This window comes from Excalfactoria chinensis, chromosome 5 (genome assembly GCF_039878825.1).
Source record: "Excalfactoria chinensis isolate bCotChi1 chromosome 5, bCotChi1.hap2, whole genome shotgun sequence".
Taxonomy (NCBI): domain Eukaryota; kingdom Metazoa; phylum Chordata; class Aves; order Galliformes; family Phasianidae; genus Excalfactoria; species Excalfactoria chinensis.
In genome coordinates, this window is record NC_092829.1 from 33,051,143 (window position 1) to 33,074,543 (window position 23,401).

Genomic DNA, 23,401 nt, shown 5'->3' on the forward strand with positions numbered 1-23,401 from the left:
CTGACACATTAAACACAGAACACTAATTACAGTATACTGTTCTACTTAAGGGGCTGTCAGCATTTCCACCGTAAAGCCTTCGTTTCAGGGCTTTATAACACAGCTGTGAAATATTCATTTTGTATTTGAGCTTGACACGCAAAGGTCTGGCTTGGGCCCAGGTTCCTCTGTCTGTTTGTTTTCTGGGAGCTGGAGTTTTTGGGTTTGATCTGGCACAGAGAGGGTAGAGAAGGGGGGGATGGAATTAACTGTAGGGATTGTCTTACTAGAGCAGGCAAACAATAAAAATGCCCAGCTCCACTGTTGGTTTCTGCCCCTCGTGTACCCAAGAGACCTTCCCTTATTTGTCTGAATACACACACATTCTTTTTTTATTGAAAAAATAAATAAATAAATAAATAAATAAATAAATAAATGTTGTCCTCTCCAGCCTGAACCTTCTGTTCCTCAGTACTCATTGCTAGCACCAGGTGCTGCCTCAACAAGCCTGGAGATTTATAATATTCCACCTGCAAAAGCTCCAACACAAGACCAGTTCAAGACGCCTCTGTCATAAAAGACCAGTCTACATGTATCCTGCAATAAGTCCCACAAGCCTTGCTTACAGCTATGGCTGCAGGCTTATACCAGTGGCCTCCAGGAACCATCCCAATAGCACCAGATGCAATTCACACAGCACAAACCTGATACAACATTCCAAGGTGCTTCCAGACTGTTCAATGTGGAGCAGCACTAATGAAGTAAAGGATTCAGAGCAACATCTGGCCACCGTATGAGCCTTCATATTTTAATCAATTTAAATATACATATATATATATATATATGACCAGAATATCATTATCTTCAACAAGCAGTGGCCATTTTAAAATAATGTTGATATCCCAAGTAGTCATTTAAACAACAGGGAATGATTTTCCACAACACAAATCATGACCAACACACCTTAGCCTAAGGATTAGTTGGTACAAACTGACCTTCCCAAAAGGTTTGAATATTGAATTACATGAAATATTACATTTGTGAGCCTGCGTAAAATTGGAGTGGGTGGGTTTCACATGGAAATGCCAAGCCTTGGTTCTAATGGCTCTGCCTGGTGTCACTACAGTAGTTGTGAATGTATATTTATTAAAAATGATCCTGGCAGCTGAGAGAACAGGGAACGAAACATGGACAGAGGTAGAAAAAAGGGAACATGAGCAACACAGGGTCCCTGCAGGCTGTCTCCTTACACGTGCCTGAACACAGTGTGCGTGCATATGTGTGTCCATCTCGCCGCACCCCCTCTCTTGCCTGCTCTCCCCTCTTGGCCTCCCCTCCGTGCTGGCTGCTTTCAGTCCAATTCCAGCTGTCAAGACTGCATTCCTGACCCGTCAGCCCCAGCTGTCAGGGGCTACGTGCTGAATCTGCACTCTGCCTTCTTCTTCATGCACCTGGAATAAGGCAGGCGCAGGGAGGCCATAAATGTCGATGCATGGCCCTGGGGAAGTGGGAGGAACACTATTAAAAGCACTTCTAGCAGTAGCCATAGCAAAAGAGCTCATGTGCAAATGTCCCTGCGGCCTGCAAAAGAGGATACACAGACAGTTGATTTACTACCAGTTTCTGCAGCGTGACCTAGTTATTATAGAATCATAGAATGGTTTGGGTTGGAAGGGACCCCAAGGATCATCAAGTTCCAACCCCCTGCTACAGGCAGGGCCACCGACCTCCATATCTAATACTAGACCAGGCTGCCCAGTGTCCCATCCCACTTGGTCTTGAACACCTCCAGAGAAATGGTACCCACAGCCTCTCTGGGCAGTATGTTCCAGTGCCTCACCACTCTCCGTGAGGTTATCCTTAATTATTTTGTTTCTCCCCACTGCTGTACCGACACCAAGGTCCAATTTCTGCCAAAAATATTGCATGGTGAGGAAAGGCCCATATAACATAGCCAACCCTGGCTACAGGCATAGCAAAGTAGCATCTTCTCCCATTCAGCCATCACCATAAAAGCTGCCCAACTCAAACTTCCATGGCATTACACAAAAGCTTCAGAATATCCAGGCTTCAGAGATAAGGGGTGGAATGTTTGCGCAAATTATCCACCTTTGTCAACGTTATGATTATACTACTTTGATTTCTGTGAGGAATTTTTTGTTGACACAAGAGAAGATAGTGTGATGAATGCTTATTTTAAATAAGAAAAAAAAAGAAATAGAAGAAAAAAACAGGCAGCAGGTTTGCTGGCACATCAGGAGTCAATCCTGACTTATTCCAGACTAAGTGTATACATGTGGAGTCAATCTGACCTTCTCCAATACGCAGGCAAACCCTCTGGGAAACAGAAAAGCACCCTGTGTGGGCAGCCCGCAAAGAAGCCATACTCCAAATTCTCAGGACTTGGACTCGTTCAGGGTCTTCACAAGAAACAGATTTTTCCAATTTGTAAACGTGCATTAAATTTTCATACAGCAAAGAGAGCAGGTGACATACCAGACTTTATGTAGGGGGGGTACTTTTGCCTCCCACTTAGACAATTCTTCACTGTAGAAAAAGGAACCAGTCCACCTGCCCTAGCAGGGAGAAATATCTGGGAGAGGATTAAGTACAGGCGAAGACTTGCAATGGCCCCCCATGAATCTGTCCCAACAGTGGAGATCAAAGGAATTAGGATGACTTTGTGACAGTGCTATGTTAGCCTTCTCCAAACCCGGGCACAAAGCCTGAATATAGGCAAAGAAAGTGCTTCAGCAAGAGGAAAATGTGAAAAAAAAATAAAAATAAAAAAATAAATTACTACAGCTTGCTCAGGCAGCATTTCAGTTACTCATATAAGGGTTTGAAGTCAAGCAGGAGCAAACGGCTCTCCAAGTGAAAGGGGCACTGTTTATCATCGTTAATCATCACTTCTCAGATGGGAAAGGCTCTCTTTATAGTCTTTTTCCCCTCCATTTCACATCGGGTTTAGCACTGACAAGAGGTGAGACAAGGGAAAGGAAAACAGCCAACCAGGGATTCAGGCAAAGGCTGGCAGGATCTCTGCCACCATGGCTCTGCTATAATCCCTCCCCAGAGCCCCAGACCTGAGCTGGGCTGCCCCTAAACACAAACAGCCAGGAGTTAAAAGTCCACAGCTTCACTGCAGGACAGACACCAGCTCCAAGGGAACTGTGGCAGCTTTGCATAGCTCTGGACTCCGGGGAAGTTAAACACATGGGTCGTAACACAGTGTTTCCAACACTGATATCGCCGTGGTGAGGAGCTCAGTCCTAAATCACTCCGTGCTGAACTCTATAAACAACACATACATTCAAACTAAACATGGACACGGGGCAGACACACTGAAAGGGAGGGCTCCAAGAGCCCTGTTCACAGTTAACCCTGCTGAGGGAAACCAGAACAGGAAAACCACTTCAGTAAAGCACCACACTGAGATTTCTATCCCTGGTTTCCTCTGTTTCTTCTCACTGGCATTTATTTTTGGTTTAAAAGCATCAGTGTACTGTTTGTCCAAGTCTGTAAGGATGTGGGGAAAGACCTGGTGGCAGAGCTGGTTCCTACAAGAGTAGGAACATGCAAGACAGAGCTACACAGGGTAAAGGAAAGTATCTTTATCGGCTTGCCTGAGGTGACACTCATAATTCATTAGTGATTTCTTCATTCATTCATAATATGCCATGCCAAATCAATTCATTTTATCCTTCATCACTGATTTACACAGCAGCTCCACCTAAGAAGTCACCAACTTCCATTTCCGAGCCATTATTAAAAATCTTGTCTATACCCAGCCCTCACTGGCACAAGGGCAACTTTCAGGTTTTTCATAGAAGGGGATAGCTCTAAGCAGCATAACTAAGTCTCTGGGAAAGAGCTAAAGAGATTCCCTGTAGACAAAAGCATGAGCTTTCTATGTTCCAATACCTTACAGAGAGCAGATATCCCTGTCTTCCACAGGAGGTCAGGGCTCACCTTGCAGCACCTGGCAGCTCTTTCCTCAACACCAGAACTTGTGCAGGGCTGGGCACTTTGTCCTCCCACACATGCGTTGCCCCAAGACTGCTGTGACTTTACAGGGGAAAGTAAATTCTTACATCCTCAGGAGATTAGAAAATGGTTTTGCTGTAAGCATATTTAAATTACATTAAAAAAAAAAAAAAAAAAGAAAAGAAAAAAAAGAAAAAGGAAAACTCTCACATCAGCAATTTAAAAGATGCTAAGGCTGGAAAATAAATACAAGAGGAGTACACAACATTTATCATACAGACAACACTCACATGGAAAGAGGCAGGTCGTAAAGAGATTAGCATTCAATCTCTCCCTAAATGCATTTTGGACTATTTATTGTTAGTTTCACGTTACTTGTGAGAAGTCACAATGAACAGGAAGGTCTCCTGTATTCACAGCAATATGTGCTCTCACACAGCTTGCAATCTATAACCAGATTTAAGAGGATTGGATGAAAAAGAAAAAACACACACACCGAGGAGAAACATCTTGATAATCATTGTGTAACAAACAAGTGACAGAGCTGGGAATAACCTCAACTCCCTCCCAAATTCCAGCAGCTCAGACCATGCTGCACTATTACTGTACCTCCCTCCTGCTTAAGGCTAGGGACAAGAATGTAAAAGAATGCTTAAAAACGAATCAAAGGAATATGAGAAAGCATTTTTCTCCCGCACCAATCAGGATATAAAGAAGCAGCCACCCAACTCCCTCCCTACCCCGAGCTACCACTCGCTGCCTGGCTCTCTGCAATCCCTTCCTCCATTCCCTGCCCTCTGCCCTGAGAAATAAGCTTCTTACAGAGAGCCTTTATCATCAACAGCCCTTTATGCACACTAGAATTAAGCAGCATTTCACATCTGCCAGCCAACATGCCTACCAAGCACCCAAGAGATTTCTCCTGTTGGCCAGAAAGGAGACAACGTCCTCCAGGAGGAGGAATCCATATGAACAAGGGACAAAGACTGAGAAAACAAACAGCAGAAAAACTGTTCAAGCACCAATTTCCACTTTTTCCTAAACAACCCTTAGTGCCCCTAGGTGCCCTGCTGAGATGTCCCTGCCCCAACAGTGGAGTCAAGGGAACCAAAAAGGTCCCAAGATTAACTAAGAGAGACTAATGATGTAAAAATGAGCAGGAGATACGGCAGGAACTTTGTTTCACTATTTGGCCCGCTTGGTTCGGCATTAGAAAGACAGTTTACAAGCCCAATTTATAACCACTACAAGAAGCTGCTCAGGCACAGCTGTGGAGGAGCACAGCGCTGATAGAACTCCAGGCTCCCAGCATATCCATTTCCCTCCTCAGAACACCACCACTGAGCCAGCTTTCTGCTGAAAAGATGCACACTGCTGCCACAAGAGAGACTATCATCACTCTGTGTACACCTACCTCAGATGCAGAATGTCGCTTAGCCTTTCCCCAAAAAATAAGAATTTGTTGCAGATTTCATGGACTAGACCCAACACCCTAAAGATCTGAATAACTCCCCACACAATTCAGCAGCAAGAAGCATCACCCCACTGTCTCTCCTGCCACACATACAGAGGAAAACATCACTAGACAAAAAACTGCACCGAGACAAACAAGTTACCAAGATAGCTACAAAGTATTCTGAGAAATGCATTAAATCATTTATTCAGAACGCTTCACCTTCTCTACATTCCTCGCCTTTCAATCACTTCTGCCTGTCATTTTCCCCAAGAGCTTCTTCAGTTTCCTTTCTGAATGAAACAAAGCCTGTAAATGAGAGGCACAGCGGTCCAACACAAGCTCACTTGTCTGGGGAGTAAAAGGTAACACAACAACAAGTGCATGGGCTGCTATCTCAGTGCAGAAAACCAGGAAACACAAGACATAACACTGGCAAAGCAGGTTCCCTTTATTCTGTACTTGAGATTCAGGAGCATGGGTAACTGGTAGAATTGTCAAACGTGAGAACTGAGGAAGTAAAAGCACACACAGAGGAAGCAATTTTATTCACAGGCTTAAAACCCTCTTTGTTTGTGTTGCCACCTAGAGCTCCTGCCATACTTAGAGAAAACAGAACATAAAAAATACCACCATTTCTTTACAGCCCTTGTTAAGAAATTCAGAAAGCCACGGATCCAGGCACACAACCAACTGTTCTTTCCTCAGCAATTCACAAAGCACTTCTGGTTTTGTGTGTTTAACTCTTAACAAAATTTTCTGCTGCCAAAAGCAGAACATGAAGAAAGAAAAAAAGATCGTGGACCTTCACACTTAGCAAAAAGTCATTACTCTCAATTCTCATCTTTCCAGTCAAAAGTTTAAGATGCATTCATTTACTCAGAAACATTTACCAGCATGTCCTCGCACAAAGTACCTGAGTGACACATGTAGTTCAGAAATACCTGAACTACCGGCCTTAAGTATGTTTGTCCAAGGATAATAAGAAACAGATGAGCACTTGCAGGACAGGCAGTAGGACTGAACAGCAAAGTGATGCTTAGAGTCAAAATATCCCCATTCACTGTCATTTGTACCGAACCACTTAGCCTACCTAAACAGTGCTCCAATTGTTTCATGTTCTCCACCAAAATAAAAAAGATAGCAATAAAGTTTCTGCACAGTTTCCACTTCTTTCTTGCTGCATGAACTGCAAGTAGGCTACAGCTGGAGACCAGCTTCATCATGTGTGACACCAAGCTGCAGTCCCCATCAACAACCGGAAAAGAGGAGCGGGATGAAATAAGGCTGACCATTTGACTAAAATCACCCTGCAATGCAGCAGAATGGATTGATGGTAACCTTGCTCATGGAGCACTACACCCTAAAATGCTATCTATACCCACAATGTTGCTGCTTTTCCTGTAACAGTTGTTTTAAGAAAAGACTTCACTTCTACCTCTAAATTTTGTGCCTCATCTCCTTAGATCATCTCAGGTATGATAACTGCAATGAAGCCCTTAAAAAGACTCTTTTCACAGTCTGACAGTGGTAGGACAATGAGGAATGGCTTTAAACTAGAAGAGGGGAGATTTAGGTTAGATGTTAGGAAGAAATTTTTCACTCAGAGGGTGGTGAGGCACTGCCACAGGCTGCCCAGAATGCTGTGAATGTGTTCAAAACCAGGTTGGATGGCACACTGGGCAGCCTGAGCTGGTGGGTAACAGTGCTGCCCACAGCAGTGGGTTGGAACTGGAAGGTCTTTAAGGTCTGTTCCAACCTAAAAGCCATTCTTTGATTCTGGAAGGACCTATTTACAAGTTATCCAAGACAAACAAGCACTTACAGTTCTAAGATGGAAATAACAGCAGCCACGAGCAAAGACTAAAACCACATAATCAGCACATTTTGCTATTTCTACAGTGGTCACTTCCTACATTTCTTTTGGGCGAGATAAAAATCTATTACTAACAGAAAACACCACAGATATCAGCCCATGCTGACCAAGCAGAGACTTCTACTAATCAGTTTTATACAAAGAACCAGACAGGTACTTAGAAGCTGCAGGAGGGTTTGTTTACAGACATCACCAAATGAAAGTGCCAAGCAGTGATACTTTACAATATTCAGAAGCTGACAGCAACACCCTCATGCACCTGAGAATCCCAGCTACACATCAACTTCATTTCAAAACATCATCACAACATGACGATCATGGCAAACAAGTGCCCAGACTTCCCTCCCTAGTAACAGGAACAGGGAAATAACAGCCAGAAGGAGTTAAAGAAAACGGAACAGTTGTTTTGGAGTCACAGAACAAACTTGTGGCTTAAGTCACTACAAAGTGAACTCCATGGGATTTCTGACAGGTGTTCCGCCACAAGAGAAAAGAACTGAGCAATCACCACAGAAGAACCCAGTGTTTCACATACAAGCACTTTGTGTTTCATGCTCTCCTCTGAAACCTGGCCATACAACACTGTGTTACTGCTTTCAGCCACCTTCCCCCATCTTTTCAACTCATTATGGAGCACAGCGAATTCCTCCTGAGCCAGCTCTATGGAAGGGAAACCCTGGTGCTACCCCTTTCTTATATTTACACCAACAACATTACTGCAGCAGTTCCAATATAATTTATATATAGCTCTATGGCTTATTTCCAGGCAGAAGTAACTCAATGCTGGTGTACATGTGTTTAGACCACAGCAATTGGAAAGAATGTCCCATAAACACTGTCAACTTAGCTGTTCCACTGTGACCAAACAGGCTCTACCACAGCAGAAACACAAGCTGTGCCAGGAACATAAAATTTAAAAAATATATATTATCCAGCAAGAAGCTAATTGAGCCACTCGCCACCTGCACAGCACTGACAGACTTCCACTGTGGTCCCAACAGATTTATAGCTGTAAGTTAATAGCCAGCTCCTATCATATCAAAATATAGCATCTGACTGCCAAGAGACCACGCAGAAGTGACCAGGGCGTGTGACAGCGTAAGGGCAGACATGCAATACACAGAGCATCTGCCAAGATCCTCTTGCATTTCAAAGTAATCTTATGAACTTATGGTCTGGACAATACTCAGCTTTGTACAGTGCTATTTGTAAACCCTGCTTGTACTGAATATGCTTGCAGTGCCACCATGTATTAACAAGTCTGACTTGAGCCCAAACACCACAAACTCGGGGCCTGAAACAAAGGCAGGGTGCAGGAGCTGTGGAGCCAGCTCCATGTAGGTGAAGGAGGTGCCTGGCACAAACACAACACAAAGAAAAGGTGTTTCTTGCTGATCCCACCAAGAAACAACAAAACACTTTCTCCTCTCTTTAGCTCCGAATCCAATGTGACTGAACTCTAAAGAGGAGGAAAACACTCCTATTTATGCAGTGTGGAAAAATCAAGGACCAACATCTCAGACTGAGCAGAGACAGGACCACATCTATTTTGCCCTGGGCTAACAACAACCCAGCCCTATTTTTCCATAATCCTGTGCATAACTTCAAGGAAGAGCCTTCCTGAGCACATTAGGTCAGCATTTCACTTGGATCACAGGAGGCTCCATCTGGGAGCCTCTGACTGGGGAGAAAGGAGAAAACTATTTCCACATTGTGGGGACGACAATAGGGGTACAAAGGGAAAAAGAAACAGTGCAGAATTTCTCTGGTTGACTGCTCACTCAGTGCATGAGATTCAACAGAAGTCTCTCTGTTCCAAACTCTGCAGAACTTGTTAGCAACGCGACCAAGAAATATGGATTAGCAGACAAAGTGCTGCTGAGATGGCAAAAACAAGTGCATAAAGACAACCACATAATATACATATAAGGCATGCAAACATCTCGTGTGCTTGAGATGGATCATCATACATGGACACTGATCTTGCCATCAGCCACAGAGGTACTTATCTCCTCATCCATTGGGTGAAGTGGAACCACTCACACTGCCTCATACACAATTAAGCACATGCTTTTTGTTTTTTTTTAAACCTTCAAGGTCATCATCACTGTAAAAGCATTACACAGAGTTGTGCAAGACTTTATGCATTTTACAGCTGTAACACAACACCAGTGTCTCTCCATAGAGTGAGAAGGTAAGTTACTGTACTAATAGGCACATTAAGAAGCATACACTCAAACAGAAGAGAGTATGCTCCTCCTATTAAACACACACACACACACAGAGAAAAATAGAAACATACTCATACTGTCACCCAGCCAGGCCCCAGTATTTAAATATCCTCTACAACACAAAATCCTGCTTGGCAGTTGTTTATAGTACTTTCCTTTCTGGGGATACAAGGAAAGGCATCCAAATTAAACCACCCTAGATAGCAGGAGGAAAGGACTCAGGTCAGAACCCAGGCAGGCCTGGAAGTAAATCCCTCTGCCAGAGGGGTGGCCACATTCTACAGGCAGCAATTCCTTCACTTCCCATAGGCAACACCCCTCCTCCCCCTGCAAGAGAAAACACCCGCTTTGACGTTTTATAACGGATTTTGCTTCTAAGCCCTTCGTACTGCCCAAACCACTTCAGCAGCTTATGCTGATCACTGATGAGCTACAGCTCTGCCATCACTTCCAACGAGAGCATCCCAGTTCCAACAACTCCCCAGTCAAGCTGCAGACCCCCAGCTCCCTTTCCCACTACCCAGGGCAGACCCCCAGCTCCTGCCTGAACCAAGTCCTGGCTTCACTAGCATACTCTTGTCATCTCCAAGGGCTGTGGCTAGGGCAGGCCGGCAGCTCCTCCCTGTACTGCAGGCCCCAAGTACCAGAGAAAAACACCAAGAGAGTTCGCCTTGCTTGCCAACAAACCTCCAGGCAGTAGGTGATGACTATTCCCAATTGTTTTAAACCACTGGAAAGTACTGGCAGCAAAATTACATGCCTTCTTGCAACAAGTACTCTTCCCAGGACTCTCATTCAACAGGATTTCGCCATCCCTGGTTACCTCGGGAGCTCCTCAGGTTTTGGGTGCTCTATAAAACCCTTTTGTTTCCCAACAGAGGTAAGTTTTTCCAAAGTGACAAAAGCGATTCATTTCTCTTGGCAGAGTTGCAGAGCTGGAAGCTGCCCACTACATCTCATTCAACATCACCTGACAGTGAGGATGGTGTTATTACCTAGTGCAAACCGGTGCTCTCCTCCAGCCCTGCTGGTTAGCTTGAAAACTAGGACACCAGAGCTGCTGCCACCCAGGATCACCGCCTGGTGACGGGGTCTCTTAGCACACTATGGAGGATGTGTCCAGACTGGTGGCTAGGCTTGCTGCTTTTTCCCAGCCCCTTGTTCCAACTACCTGCGAGCTCACCGAGGGCACGCACATACCACACGCTCCCCACGCAAGCCCCAGATCCGCAGCACGTGGCGTGTCAAAACCCGCGTGGGAAGGCGGAGCCATGGCGCGATTGCCACGCCCCCCCTCGCGCATTGGCCGGCTACGTCTTCACTGCAACGGGAGGCTGCAGGCCCCGCCCCCGGCCGCTCTGCACGCAGTCACCTCGTAGCGAAACGTTGCGTGCCGAGAGCTCCGTGCCGGACCCTGCGGCATGTGCGGGGTACGGTGCGGCGTCCCGGGCACCTCCGGGAGGCGCAAAACCGCGCTTGGGATCACCGTATCTAGTGCAAAACTGGGAGAAGAGCCAAATACAAGGAGTTTACACAGCTGTCATAAACCCCTGGGCGATGAGACACTTTGCAGTAAGTGGATAAGTATCCTGTCTGTTTTACATTGAGGGAAAAACCACACAGAGACAGTCCGAACTCTGTCGAGAACAGAGCTCAAAACCATGAGCTGCATCACAGAACCACACAGCTCTGCTCCAAAGCTGAGCTGCCTCAAAGCTCTTCAGCAGCGTGGAAACATGGCGTAGCAGCATGAAAAATGTCACTCTTAGCCCAGCCTTGCAGCAAAAACACCAATACTGATGCAACAAAACTGGCAGAAGGCAGCCCCTTGGATGGTATCGCCCTCTTCTTTGAGGGACAGCCTGCAAGCTCTGCACCTAGATTGCATTGTGGGCCATCCAAGGAACTCAAGCTCCTTTGGAACAGAGTCCTGGGCTGAGCAATGGGGTTTTTTGTTTGTTTTCCTTCAAATGAAAGCACCTCTAGTACAAACAGGCCTTCAAAGGCACAGGGCCTCCTCTGCGCTACTCCAAAGGTAAGCACCAAATTTCAGAGCCTACAGGAGAGCTCAAAGGCTAACACTTGAGCACAGGAGACTTCGCCAGCACTTCAACACACTTCACCCACCAGCTCCCTGCGCTGTGCCCACCAGGCAGCAGAGAAGGGTTTCTGAGCAGGCAGAATTGTGTTTCACTCTGCCTCCTTGGAGGAGGAAGCAGAAGCAGAGCTTTACTAACCTGTACCACTGAGTCCACTGACAGTGCCATCAAGTCATTCTCTGTCTTTCACAAACTCCATCTGTCTGCTCTCAAGGCATTTCTTAATGCCGTGACTCTCTGTTGCAAATACAACCCACAATAAGCTGCTTTCTTGTGGGGAAATGAGTCTCTCTGGATCCATGATGGGGGACACTTCAGCCTAACTATGCAAAGTGCTTGGGAGGGGCACAAATTAAAGGACCATCACTGTAAGAGTAGCGCCTGTAATGAAGGAATGGCACTCTTCAAATTCCATCAGGTAAGAAATTTCATAGTAGTTATTAACTCATCTCACTCATCTTGAACAATTGTGAATCTTAATAGTGTATTTTGCAGAGCAAGCGGGACTGGCTTTTATTGCCGCTGGCTTGGAAACACTAAATACACCAGCAGTTCATAGACTTTTCTATAGCACTATTTTCAGTCTGAGTTTCTCCACAGTAACTAACAACAGTCCTGGTCTCCTGGGATGTTAGCAAAATTACAAGGCTTACTTGGGTTTCCACAGCTCTAATTCATACGGTTCTTCATCTGCTTGTGCCTTGCTGGAAAGGAATTATTGCTAGAGCTACTGAAATCATTAATGACAACAGAACCAAATCAGTATTTCCAACAGCATCGTTTGGGGACTTCTAAGCAAATAATCCTCAATGAACATACAGGCCTCCAGCGGGAGAAGTGAGAAACATCCCTGGTAATCTCCAGAAGGCGGGGGTTCGCAGCTAAGGCTAAAATTTGGTCTCAGAGGATCAAGATTCAACGTCTGGTTCTGCTTCAGACTTCCTGTGGGAGTTAGGAGCTGTGGCTGTATAGAAAAAGCATTCTTTCCTCCCCCCCTAAAAAAATAAAATAGGGGGTATTTTATCTTTTTAAAGCCTAAAACTGCTTTGGTCTAAGTCGACTTCATCGCATCTGTTCAGTGCTCACTGAAGCAAAGTAAAGATGGGATGCTTGAGTAGCCTATGGTCATTCAAACACAGTGACTCACCTTTGTACTAACATTTTTGAAGACTGCTCACATGACACAGATCCACCTCTGGTCACAACAGCCACAGGCCTCAGCTGTACTTTTTAAGCACAACACACACAGACACGCACAGGGCAAGGCTAACCAGTGCCATGAAAGGAAAGAAAACACTGGGAGGTTTTCTAAACTGCAGGAGCCACTCTTTAGTGGGCACAGCCTCAGCAGAGTTGCAGGGTTTCAGGAATATGGAGCAGCCCACACGTGGAGCTGGAATCCAGAGCAGAGCACGCCACAACCCTGCTGAACCTGCAAGGGGCCCTCAGAAGCATCAGCTGTGTGGGGAGAGGTACAGCAGACAGAAGAGGCCTGAAGTGTCTGAGACTGGGCTTGGCACTAGTGAATTATTCAGACCTTAGCTCAGATCACTCAGCACTAATATCAGGGCCCATTCTGCTAAGCACCGTTTGAGGGCCATGTAAGCACCACTCCCTGCCCTGAAGACTAAAACAAGAGACTACTATAAAACAAGCCAAGGGCTAGCTAGCACGGTATCTGCTTTCAGTCTTGGAGAGAAATCTGTTCCAAGGCTCACCAAGCAACTTCTCCCCATGACGAACAGAAGCAAGCTCTGTCAAACCAACGATACGCTGAGTGCCCCTGTGCCTCAGCTAGAAATGGAGGTGAGGCCCTGCTTTACACCAAACAAATGTAATAAATATACATTTTATTATATAAAATATACATTGTATTAGTACGTGACATTTCCCAGGTGTCTGCAGACCCCTTCTGCCACAAAAACAAACAGTGGTCCTGCCTGGCCTGACTCCCAACCCACAGTTCGACTGTTTTTGTAACAAACCAGGTGATACACCACAGATGCATACCCTGCAAGCACAGATAGCAAAACAGACGGTGCACCATGGAAGAAGTCTTTTCCCACTGTGTCCATAGATGATTTTCTTCACAGCCCCCAGCATGCTGCAGTGAAGAACTGCTCTGACCAGCAAGAAGCAAATACACCACCTGCAGCACCACTGACCAACCCTGAGTTCTACCTTCCTACTGTTCTGGCCAGGCCTTTAGCAAAACACATGCATCAGCCTGCTGCAGAAAAATGGCCCTCAAGCAAAAGGGGGTTGTCAATCTGTATATGCATGGCTTATCCAGCACAGCAGGGACAGAATAAAACCTGCTTATGGGTCTCTGCAGCCAGGTTAGATTTCTAAGTCCCACGTGCCTTCTCAGAATACCCAGCTCATCTGAGGGAGATGAACAACGTGCAATTCAAGACCTCAGCAGCTTTGAGAGGCCACCCAGGCAAGCAGCACATGACTACCCAGGGGATGCAATAACCAGGCAAACCCACTCAGCAAGATACTGTGTTACTTACGCTAGCTACAACTCAGCTGTTGCCAAATCATTGCTCCCACCCCTCTGCGTGTGTCTTTCTGCTGCTCTTCATGCTAAAGACAGCATGACAGCATGTTATGGAGAGGTGGACAGACAGGTGGGATCTTCCCAGCAATCCTGTGTTAGGTTTGGCAGGAAGGATCACAGTGGTTCATGGATACAATTGCAGGATACAAAACCAAACACAGTGAATTGCTATACATTCTATCTATCCACAGAACAAGAGGCAACTGGTGCTGCTGATGAACAGCAGAAAAGCTTTGGCTTTGATGGGCCTCATGGCTATAAATCACATTCAAAACTCACTGTAGGCTCCAATTCAGACCAGAAGACTGAGTCTACTGTCCCCGTAATCTCAAGAGAGGGTGTAATGCAAACAAACGTAGCCTGGAAAATCTTTGCATGTAATTGTTAACAAACACAAGGTCATCTTGAGCACCATGTACTTGAGGATGAAACAGAAGGGACAGAGCAGTTCAGTAGGAAAGGATTTAGCCCTTGAGCTCCAACACTCTCGATTGCTCCAATGACACCATCCACAGACGTTGAAGAACAGGTCTGGCCATGGAGAGGCTAATCAGCCTTTGTCTTCTGCTTTAAGAGGCACTGTTATAAGCCTGACTAGAGACACACAAAATCCCTTCTATCTCCGGATGGCAGCTCCTAAGCTGTTGAAGCAATTGAGTGTGTTTAGACCAAGCTGCTGTGCAGAGATCCCCAGTTATCAGGTGGGGTGAAGCAACACTCACAGATATTGAAGCAGAGCAGGCCAGATCTAGGCTAGAAACATCCCCTCCACTATGCCACTGGCTCTACTGGTCCCAAAGCTGGAAAACACTGCCCGTGAGGAATCCAGCAGGCTTTGCTGAGGTGCGACCATGTTGTTCATGGAAACTTACAAAGAACCGTACTCTGCAACAAGCCTCTGTGGCACCTTCAACAGTTTAATAAGAGGCAATGATTTTTGAAGGATACATACCACTGATTCAAACTTATGTGTGCTTTGGTTCTGTTCCAGTTCAGGCTCAGCAACTCTCAGCTGATCCAGTTAAGACCAGCAGTAGCAGCCCAAACTGATTCATCTTTAAAGCTGTAATGTTTTCACATAAAAAGGACTGGGCACTGAAGGCAGGAAGCTACAGGCAGGCCAGAAGTATTGCTCTATTCTCTGTGTCCAGGATGGCTTGTGGTCCCAGCCAAATCCTGCAGCTTCTCAGGGGAACTAAGGAGCTGGAGAAGAACTACATTGAGAATGGGCCATCAAGCTGCCACAGAACTGATTTCCTCATAAACCCGTGCCTATGCCTACTCCACTCACAGGTAAGACACAGAGGTGCCAACAAGCCAATGGAAAACCACAGGCTGGCAATAGGAACAGACATCTCCTCAGAAGAGGACAGGAAGCCCCATCCCACTAGGAGTAGCACAGGGCTTATTTTCAGAACAAAAGCTCTCAAAGAGGATTTGCAGCCACCCAGTCCAACCCAACAGCACGCAGCAGGAAAACATCTTCCAGATGCATGTGTTCACATGACATCTGATGAAGGGGAAACTACCGTACAACAGTCCCTGTGCTGGAAACTTCCTGCTGGGAAATTTCAGGTTTCATTCAAAGCATTAATCTAAACTTACAACTTGAAATATTTCTAGCTTAGAAGAAAGCAGGAGAGATCAAAGATATAAGCTGCAAATTTGAAGCATGTCTTCTTGACTCTGGCCTACTCTTAGAAGAAATCTTAGGAGAAATCGGTAAGCAGATTTTGTAACAATTTGTTTTCACACTGACACTCATGATCTGGTTTAAAGACCCCCCCCTACACACACATTAATAAAACAAAGATGCGAGCAGAGCTTATCAATATGAATGTTCCCTGCAGGAACTGCATCTGCTCCACTACACTACTTCAGTAAGCAGAGATTTCTGTTGCCAAGTTGCAGGGTGCTCACAGCAACCAGAGCATTTTAGCAACAGGAGGTAGCTCACATCTGCCCTGCTTCCTTACTGCCCTGCCACTGCCTCCCATGCAGCATAAGCAAAGGCACTCAGTTCCCAGTTTTTAACTCTCTACTGGAATCACAGGCATGATGACCAGATGTGTAGCTGGGTTTCTGGTAGGGCTAATATTCCTCTAGAAATTGAACACAAGCCATTCAACTTCTGTGAGGAAGTTTTAGCTTCTAGATTGCATACTAATATGCTACAGTCCCAACCTCAGCAGGCCTAGAGGTAAGTCACCATACTCTGAGCCTATATTGGTTCAACATAAAAAAGGAGTTCTAAAGAGAACAGGAAAGAGGGATTAATCCATCTAAATCACAAAGAAAAGTTTAAACACAGAGCTAGTCACATGGCAACAGAAACTGAAATTCCCACAAAATAGAAGTTGTTTTCAAAACGCCGCAAGAAAACTAGCCACTGGATCCAGTCTGTCAACAAGCTTTACTTAGGCAGCTTCTCTTTCTTTCCCTTATTTCTTATATTTTTAAAATATCCATGATTACATGCAAGTTCCTTAGTTTCACTTCTGTAGAGATCTCCTCTGGGGAGTATGGAAGAACCATGCATTAATTACAGTCAAGGAAAAAGTCCTAATAAAAGTCACAAAACAAGTTCTCTCTTGCATAGTTCCCAAGTAACACACTGCATGTCCTGAGCAGCCCTCATGCAAAATATCTGTACTTACCCACACTCCCCCATCCAGAGCAATGAACAAACAGATCCTTGCAGAGCCAGGCTCCCACAGCCTGCCCCATCCAGCCCAGCAGTACACAACTGCTTGGCTGCTTCGCTGAAAGGAGCCAAATTCCACAGAGCTTCTCTTCAGCAGGACCAACTGCCCAAGGGGTTCATCCCTAACCACAGAGACAGCCTGACAGCACTCATGCAGCCCAGGGGTTATTTAGGAAAGAGCAGAGACACTTACCACAAATTGAAGAATAAGAAAAGAAAAAGCAAAAAAAAAAAAAAAAAAGAAAGAAAAAAAAAAAATTACAGCTCCCAGAAGTCAAGGCAGTGCCAGTGGGGATGTTTATCCAACTTAAAGTGAATGGCAGGCTCTTTTTTGCAACCAGCAAGACTCAAAAGAAGCACAGAGGTGAAGAAAGTTTGTTCTTCGCCTACATCCCCACATACAAAATACCACCTTCCATGCATTAATCTAAGGCAACAGTCCTGCTCCACCCCATGTAACTAAAGGAGCATTAAGCAGAGATGACCAACCAAAGCTGCATATTTCATAGGCTTTTTCATACTGCCAGGTTCACCTCATTCACGTGACACACACCTCACAGAGCAAGTCAGAGAGTCCAAGAAACAAAAACAGCAGAAGCTCTTCCTGCAGGTCAGCAAAGATCCCTCAGGTGCAATGTGTGCAAGGCTCAAATTTCAGTGGCAAGGATTTACATTTGTTCTGAACTGCAGACCAGCAGGATCTTCTACTGCTGTTACAGAAAGGGAGAACTGCTTCTCACCTTGGAAGGCAGAGGAGCACATGCATGGCAGAGAGACGGTCACAGATTTCAAACAGGCCAAGGAAGCGCCTCTGCTGGATCTTTGCTAAAGGGCCCACTCTTTGTTTGTCTTGCTGGTTTGAAGAAGGCAGACAAATTCATTGAGAGAAATTCAGAGCAAACTGTGTTGGGAAACCAACACCAGCACCTAACACCTCATCAAGAGGAATTGCTTTTACCAGCCAACTCCCTCACTGATTAACTGCTCTTACTAGGAAGACACAAAACCCAGCCCTTAAACCCTAATTTTGTAGTGTGGAATTTATCCATCACATCCCCAGGGAGTCAAGACAGCCCTGACTGCAGAGCTGATACAGTGGAGCTCTTCCAAAACATACGTGCAAGACAAAACAACAACAACAAAAACAATTAGGTACAAGAGAAGGCCTGGGATTTATAGCAGCAGCCCCAGTTCTGAAACTGAGCAGGCTGAACTCGGCCCCTTTTCACAGAGCTCGAGTCCAGAGCCCCTGTACATGGTAGTATGGAGGCTTTAGGCTGTTCCTACAGTACAGGTCAACTACCTGTTCTTCAGCAACAGGCAAAAAAAAAGCAGGTTTCACTGGCAGCACCCAGGCTGCATTACTTGCAGTGCATGCATGCACATGCACACACTGAGGCCAGGCACAAGCACCAAGGACTCTCTTCTTGACAGCTCTGAGGAAGCTGAGCAGATTTTTCTCTCTTGTGGCAAGAGAGGAGCATTGTGCTCCTCAGTAAAAAAGAGCCATCTCCAGAACTTCCAATCAGAAGCAGATCGTCAAGAGCAGGGTTTCATGCTGGGACAGGCCCTTTAAACAGAGTTATTTCTTTCTCCTGCAGTTTGACATACATCCTTTACTCCAGAGGCTAACGTCCCAAGCACTACTGTCCTGAGACAAACGAATGCACTTTGCATTCATGTATTACAAGCATTTCTTATTTATTACTGGGGAGGGATTAACCTTTCTATTTATGGAGACAGAGCAATGCAAGCACTGGGTGATTTGCCTGGGGTTACAAGTGAATCAGTGGCAGGGACAAAACCAGGTGCCCTGACTCAGATGTGCCTGCTGTCAGCATAAGGAAATGCCACCCAGCTCCTCTTCTACCCACAGCTGGAGAGAAGTCATCGTCCTCTCCTCATGACAACAGTCAGTTCCCAGAGAGTGACTGTCAGGAATCCTCTGCAACACCAAGAGGAGCCACAAATTTTTTATATAGCATCAACTACACCTCAAACTAAGCGCCCCCTAGAGAAGGGAGAGCTTAATCTGAAGCAAGGCAGAGAAAGAAGATGGAAGAAAGCACATTCAGGATGGCAAAATGCAAACCCCATCTGAACAGTCACTTCAGAGACACAAATCACATCTTTCAGAGCATCCCACCCTTCCCCAGGTGCTCAAAGAACACGCCTTTGTGGAGCAAAGAGACACTGCTTACATGAAAAAACAGGTCTCTGTTTCTTGTTAGTTGCCTGTAACACCAGATAGCAGTTGGGAACATGGAGGAAGGGACAGCATTACATTCCTCCTGCCAGTCATCTGTAACAACTCCATATGCTAGAATGAGGAAAACCCTAAATGCTTTCCAATACACCAGGACTTTAGACTGGGTACTTCCAGTCACATCCAACACGAACAGACCTTTTCAGACCCTGCCTAAAGCTCACAACTAAAAGACAGATTATAACTATGTATCAGATTCTCTGGTTGCCCCAGGTCTCCCACAGAGGTATTTTCAGTACAGATGGGACTGCAAGCAACAAAGTTAAAGCAAGCTGGCATCACCAAGCAGCACTCACCTTATTGCCTATGTCTTCACGCTTGCTCCCAGGCTTGCTTCTTCTCAGCTTAATGGAGGGGGAGCGAAGGAGGTTTTTGATCCGACTTGTTATTGTAGACCCTTCAACCGACATCATCTCCAAGTATCGGGAGATACTTACACCCCACGCAAACTGTGCCTGGGGAACAAGCCCAGGTCTGAGGCAGAAATACTCGACAGCTCAGCTGTGCTTACGCGTGTTCACACATCTCTCGGTGATCCTGCTCCAGAGCTCCACTCCTGTTACTCGGCTATTCACAGCGGCTGGCTGACCTTCCTTCTGCAGATTCCAGAGGATCAAATCAGCAGTAACCTAAACTGAAAGATGCACTTGAGGGTCAGTAAGATATCTGCAAGATTTTTTAAGCTTCATTATTTGCAAGAAATGACAAAATGAAAGATTTAATAATGAGGGTGGCTACAGAATTATTCCTTCTCAGAGGCTTTCACAAAAGATTATCCTTCTTTTACCATCAATTAGCAGATTTAAACCAATTCAAACCAGCAGACAGCTCTTCGCTATCAGTCGCTATGAGGTCTGTCCATCAGCCCCTTGCTCTCGCTCGAGACACGCTGGCCCCACCTCGGGCTCTGCAGCCCAGCAGCACAATGCCGCACTCGGTTATTAAGCGCAGAGAATAAACGTGAGGGAGTTTTTAACTCCCACAAATTGAGCTCCGCTTTAGGTACGCAGGCGGAACGGGCGACACCTGGTAATAAAGGTACGTGACAGCCCCCATCCCCGCTGCTCCGCTCATTGAGGGGCTCGAGGAGCCGCTGCTGGCGAGCAGCGCGGAGCTCCAGCCAAAGCCCTCCCCACCGCACACCCCCGGAGCCGGCCGGAGAGACCGGGGCAAAGCCTGCGGCAAATCACCCTCCCGGCTTCCGTGCGAAATGGGGGCGGGGGGACGACGGAAAAGGAGCGAACCGAGGGACGGCGGAGCCTCCCACCACCGCGACCCCGAGCCCCGCTCCGCGCCCACGGCCGCAGCCTCGCCTACCTGGCACCCGGGAGCAGCTCCGCCGGCGAGGCCGGCGACCGCGGCGTCCCGCAGCGCTCGCCCATGCAGCCGGCCTCCCCGAGGAGGGGCCGCCGTGCGAGCCGCCCCCGCGGGCGGGGCGGGGGCGGGGGCCGCTCCCTCAGCGGCGGCGGCGAAGGGGGCGGCTCCGCGCTTTCCGGCCTCGGCCAGAAGCGGGGGATCGCCCTCCCGGCACCGCGGCCGTCCCGGGCCGAGCGTCCGCCCGCCCGCGCCGCCCAGCCGCCGCCCCCAACGGCCGCAGCGCCACCCGCATCCCCGCCGCCCCCGGGCCGCCCGCCCGCGGTCCCGTTCGCGCTACGGCGCCTCGCGCGGGTCAAGCGGGGAGAGACGGGGCGGCGCGCGCCCCTGGCGGAGGGATCGCGCGGCGCGAGCGCGGCCGTTAGTGCGGCCGTTAACGGGCGGTGCAGCCGTGTCGGCGTGTTGGGCACCGCGGGGCGCCTGCACCGTCGGGCTGCGGCGCTGCCCACAGCGGGGCGGGCGGCCCCAACTGCCGTGAGAGGCGGCAGCCGCCGCTCAGGTGGCGGCCAGCGAGCCCCAACTGCTGCCTCCGGGCGGGGATGTAGGGTGAAGCACGCTCTGGGGGTTCAAAGAGACTGCGTGTGCGCTCTGGCCCAGCGTGCATCTCCACATCGACAGCCTAAAGAAGAAACGAACCGGCGTTTCAAAAATCCTCCCCCTTTCTTAACGCGGAAGGGGGCTCTGAGAAAGAAGAGTAAAGGCTCTTTAGCAGGGTCTGTTGTGATAGGACAAGGGGAGATTATTTCAAACTAAAAGAGGGGGGATTTGGATAGGATGTAGGGAATCGGTTTTGTACAGTAAGGGTGGTGAGGCACTGGAGCAGGTTGCCCAGAGAGATGGTGGATGCACCATCCTTGGAGATGTTCTAGGTCAGGCTGGACCGGGCTCTGAGCACCTGTGGGTGTCCCTGTTCATAGTACGCAGGTTAGAATATGTGGCCTTTAAGGGTCTTTTCCAACTCAAACAATTGTATGGGCCCATGATTTTAATTTGCCCTCAGCGGTGACCGCAATGGGCAGCGCCCTGCCAGCATCATGGTGCATGGCTCTGTGACCCTGAGTGGCCTGTACTTCAGGAAAAGGTTGTTTGCATTCACAGCATGCACCCTTTGGTGCTAAGTTCTATGCAGACTGGGATGAGTTGTGGTGAGTGGGACCACTCCTACTTTCCATGGAGTTAACAACACGCACCAGTCTGTATGCCTCTGGGACCTGACATTGCACAGCTGTGGGGAAAGCACTTAATAGTTCTGAAATTTCTGCTGTTCAGCAGGAAAAACAACAAAGTCACCACATCAGTGAGAAGCACGCAAACATTAGGGAATGATCTGGGAGATGTCTCTGCAAACAAATGTGAGAAACACTCCAGTCAGTAAGTTTGACTCCAGCAAGAATCTAAGTGAAGCAGCATATTTGATTTGCAATTGCAATGGCAGATGCACACTCTCTTATGGCAAGAGAGAAAACACGCACCTTGCTGGTGAAATACACACTGTTATATACCCTTTCTCACAGTTCTCTCTCCTAATTACTCATCGGTTGAGCATCCCAGGCTCACAATCCTCTTGATGCAGCTACTAAGGAATATTTCCATATTAGGTCTGCTACCAACCTGTTGTTTTTAAGTATATCTTGTATTTCTTTATGGAGGTAGGAAGGCAATATTTCATAAGATTATTGCACTTTTTCTAGGGATTAAAGTTATCATGATTGTTCTGTCCTGTGCTAGGCCTACCCTGCAGATTTGCCTTATCTTGGATGAGTCAGAACACTCTGGCTCTGTTTTTAAGCTAAGTATTTACCCTATCTTGTGCTGGTATCTGCCTCAGCAACTTATTGTGAGAAGCAACTTATGTAGCCATTTTATAAGAAGGTTATAAGTTTAGTAAGGGCTGATACTTTAATATTAGAAGCTTCTACTACAAAAACACAATCTAACTCTTACACAAGGGATGGCAGAGATGTTTACCTGGGAGACGCTGTTTAACTGCAGCCCAGTGTTGTTCAGGTGCTGGATGCCGAGTGCATTTTATGATGCGTGACTACAGATCTTTGTGACTGTGAGACTTGAAGAGAAGAAAACTACTTTTGTTTTGCCTGTTGTTTGTGTAGGGCCCACGGCAGCGGTCAGCACCCTGACTGAGATCAGGGAATGGTAATTGGAGGCAGCAGGATTTTCAGCTTCACTCTGAGGTCACGAGTCCTTCCAGAAAAACCAATCTACCATAAATAAATGATATCATTTGTCTTTGGCATTTACTCTTCAGTGATGTGCTCTTAAAGTAGTCTTGTGGGAGGTGCCACAGATAATGAGAGCAGATGCCTCGTAAATGAAATGCCCTATTTTTAAGCATTAGGTAATTAACTATCTGAAAACGTTTTCCGCTGTTGCAGAAATCCTCTGTGCTTTCCTAGGAAATAGCATCTTGCAAATAATCCCATAGGCCTCCTGTAGGGGCTCAAAGCAAAAGGAACGGTTTCAAAGTGGCTTTAATCAGAATGATTTTCCTAATTAAAAAAAAGTCTTGATAAAAAGGATGTGGAAGAAGACATGAAGCAGCAGAGCACCTCTTGGTGTGATGGTAAAATGTTTCCTTGAACTTGCTCCCTCACAGACCAAGTTCTCCCTGGGGACCTGTGGGCTGGTAGGGAACGCAACGTAGCTGACCTCACTGTGTGATGAGGATGTGCACGGTCCCCTCAGTGGATGTGCAGAGCTGCACAAGCATGGTGTAACAGGGTCAGTGAGGGGCTCCATGACTCCACCGCATTGGCACCACACTGCAACCACAACCCAGGTGTGACAGGATTTATATTTTGCAGACACCGGCAGATGCTTCTGTTACTACAGTGAGCTCCTGACTGAAAGC

At 46.9% G+C, this 23,401-nt stretch overlaps 1 protein-coding gene across 1 annotated transcript in view; it reads right to left on the minus strand.

Moving 5' to 3' along the window:
- MAPKBP1 (mitogen-activated protein kinase binding protein 1) overlaps positions 1-19,592 on the minus strand; it is a 92,642-nt gene extending 73,050 nt beyond the window's left edge. Inside the window, exon 1 of the mRNA XM_072337677.1 lies at positions 19,455-19,592. Within this exon, the coding sequence (XP_072193778.1) occupies positions 19,455-19,571 (117 nt within the window). The 5' untranslated portion in view covers positions 19,572-19,592. The remainder of the gene's footprint in view (positions 1-19,454) is intronic.
- Between the last annotated feature and the right edge of the window lie 3,809 nt (positions 19,593-23,401).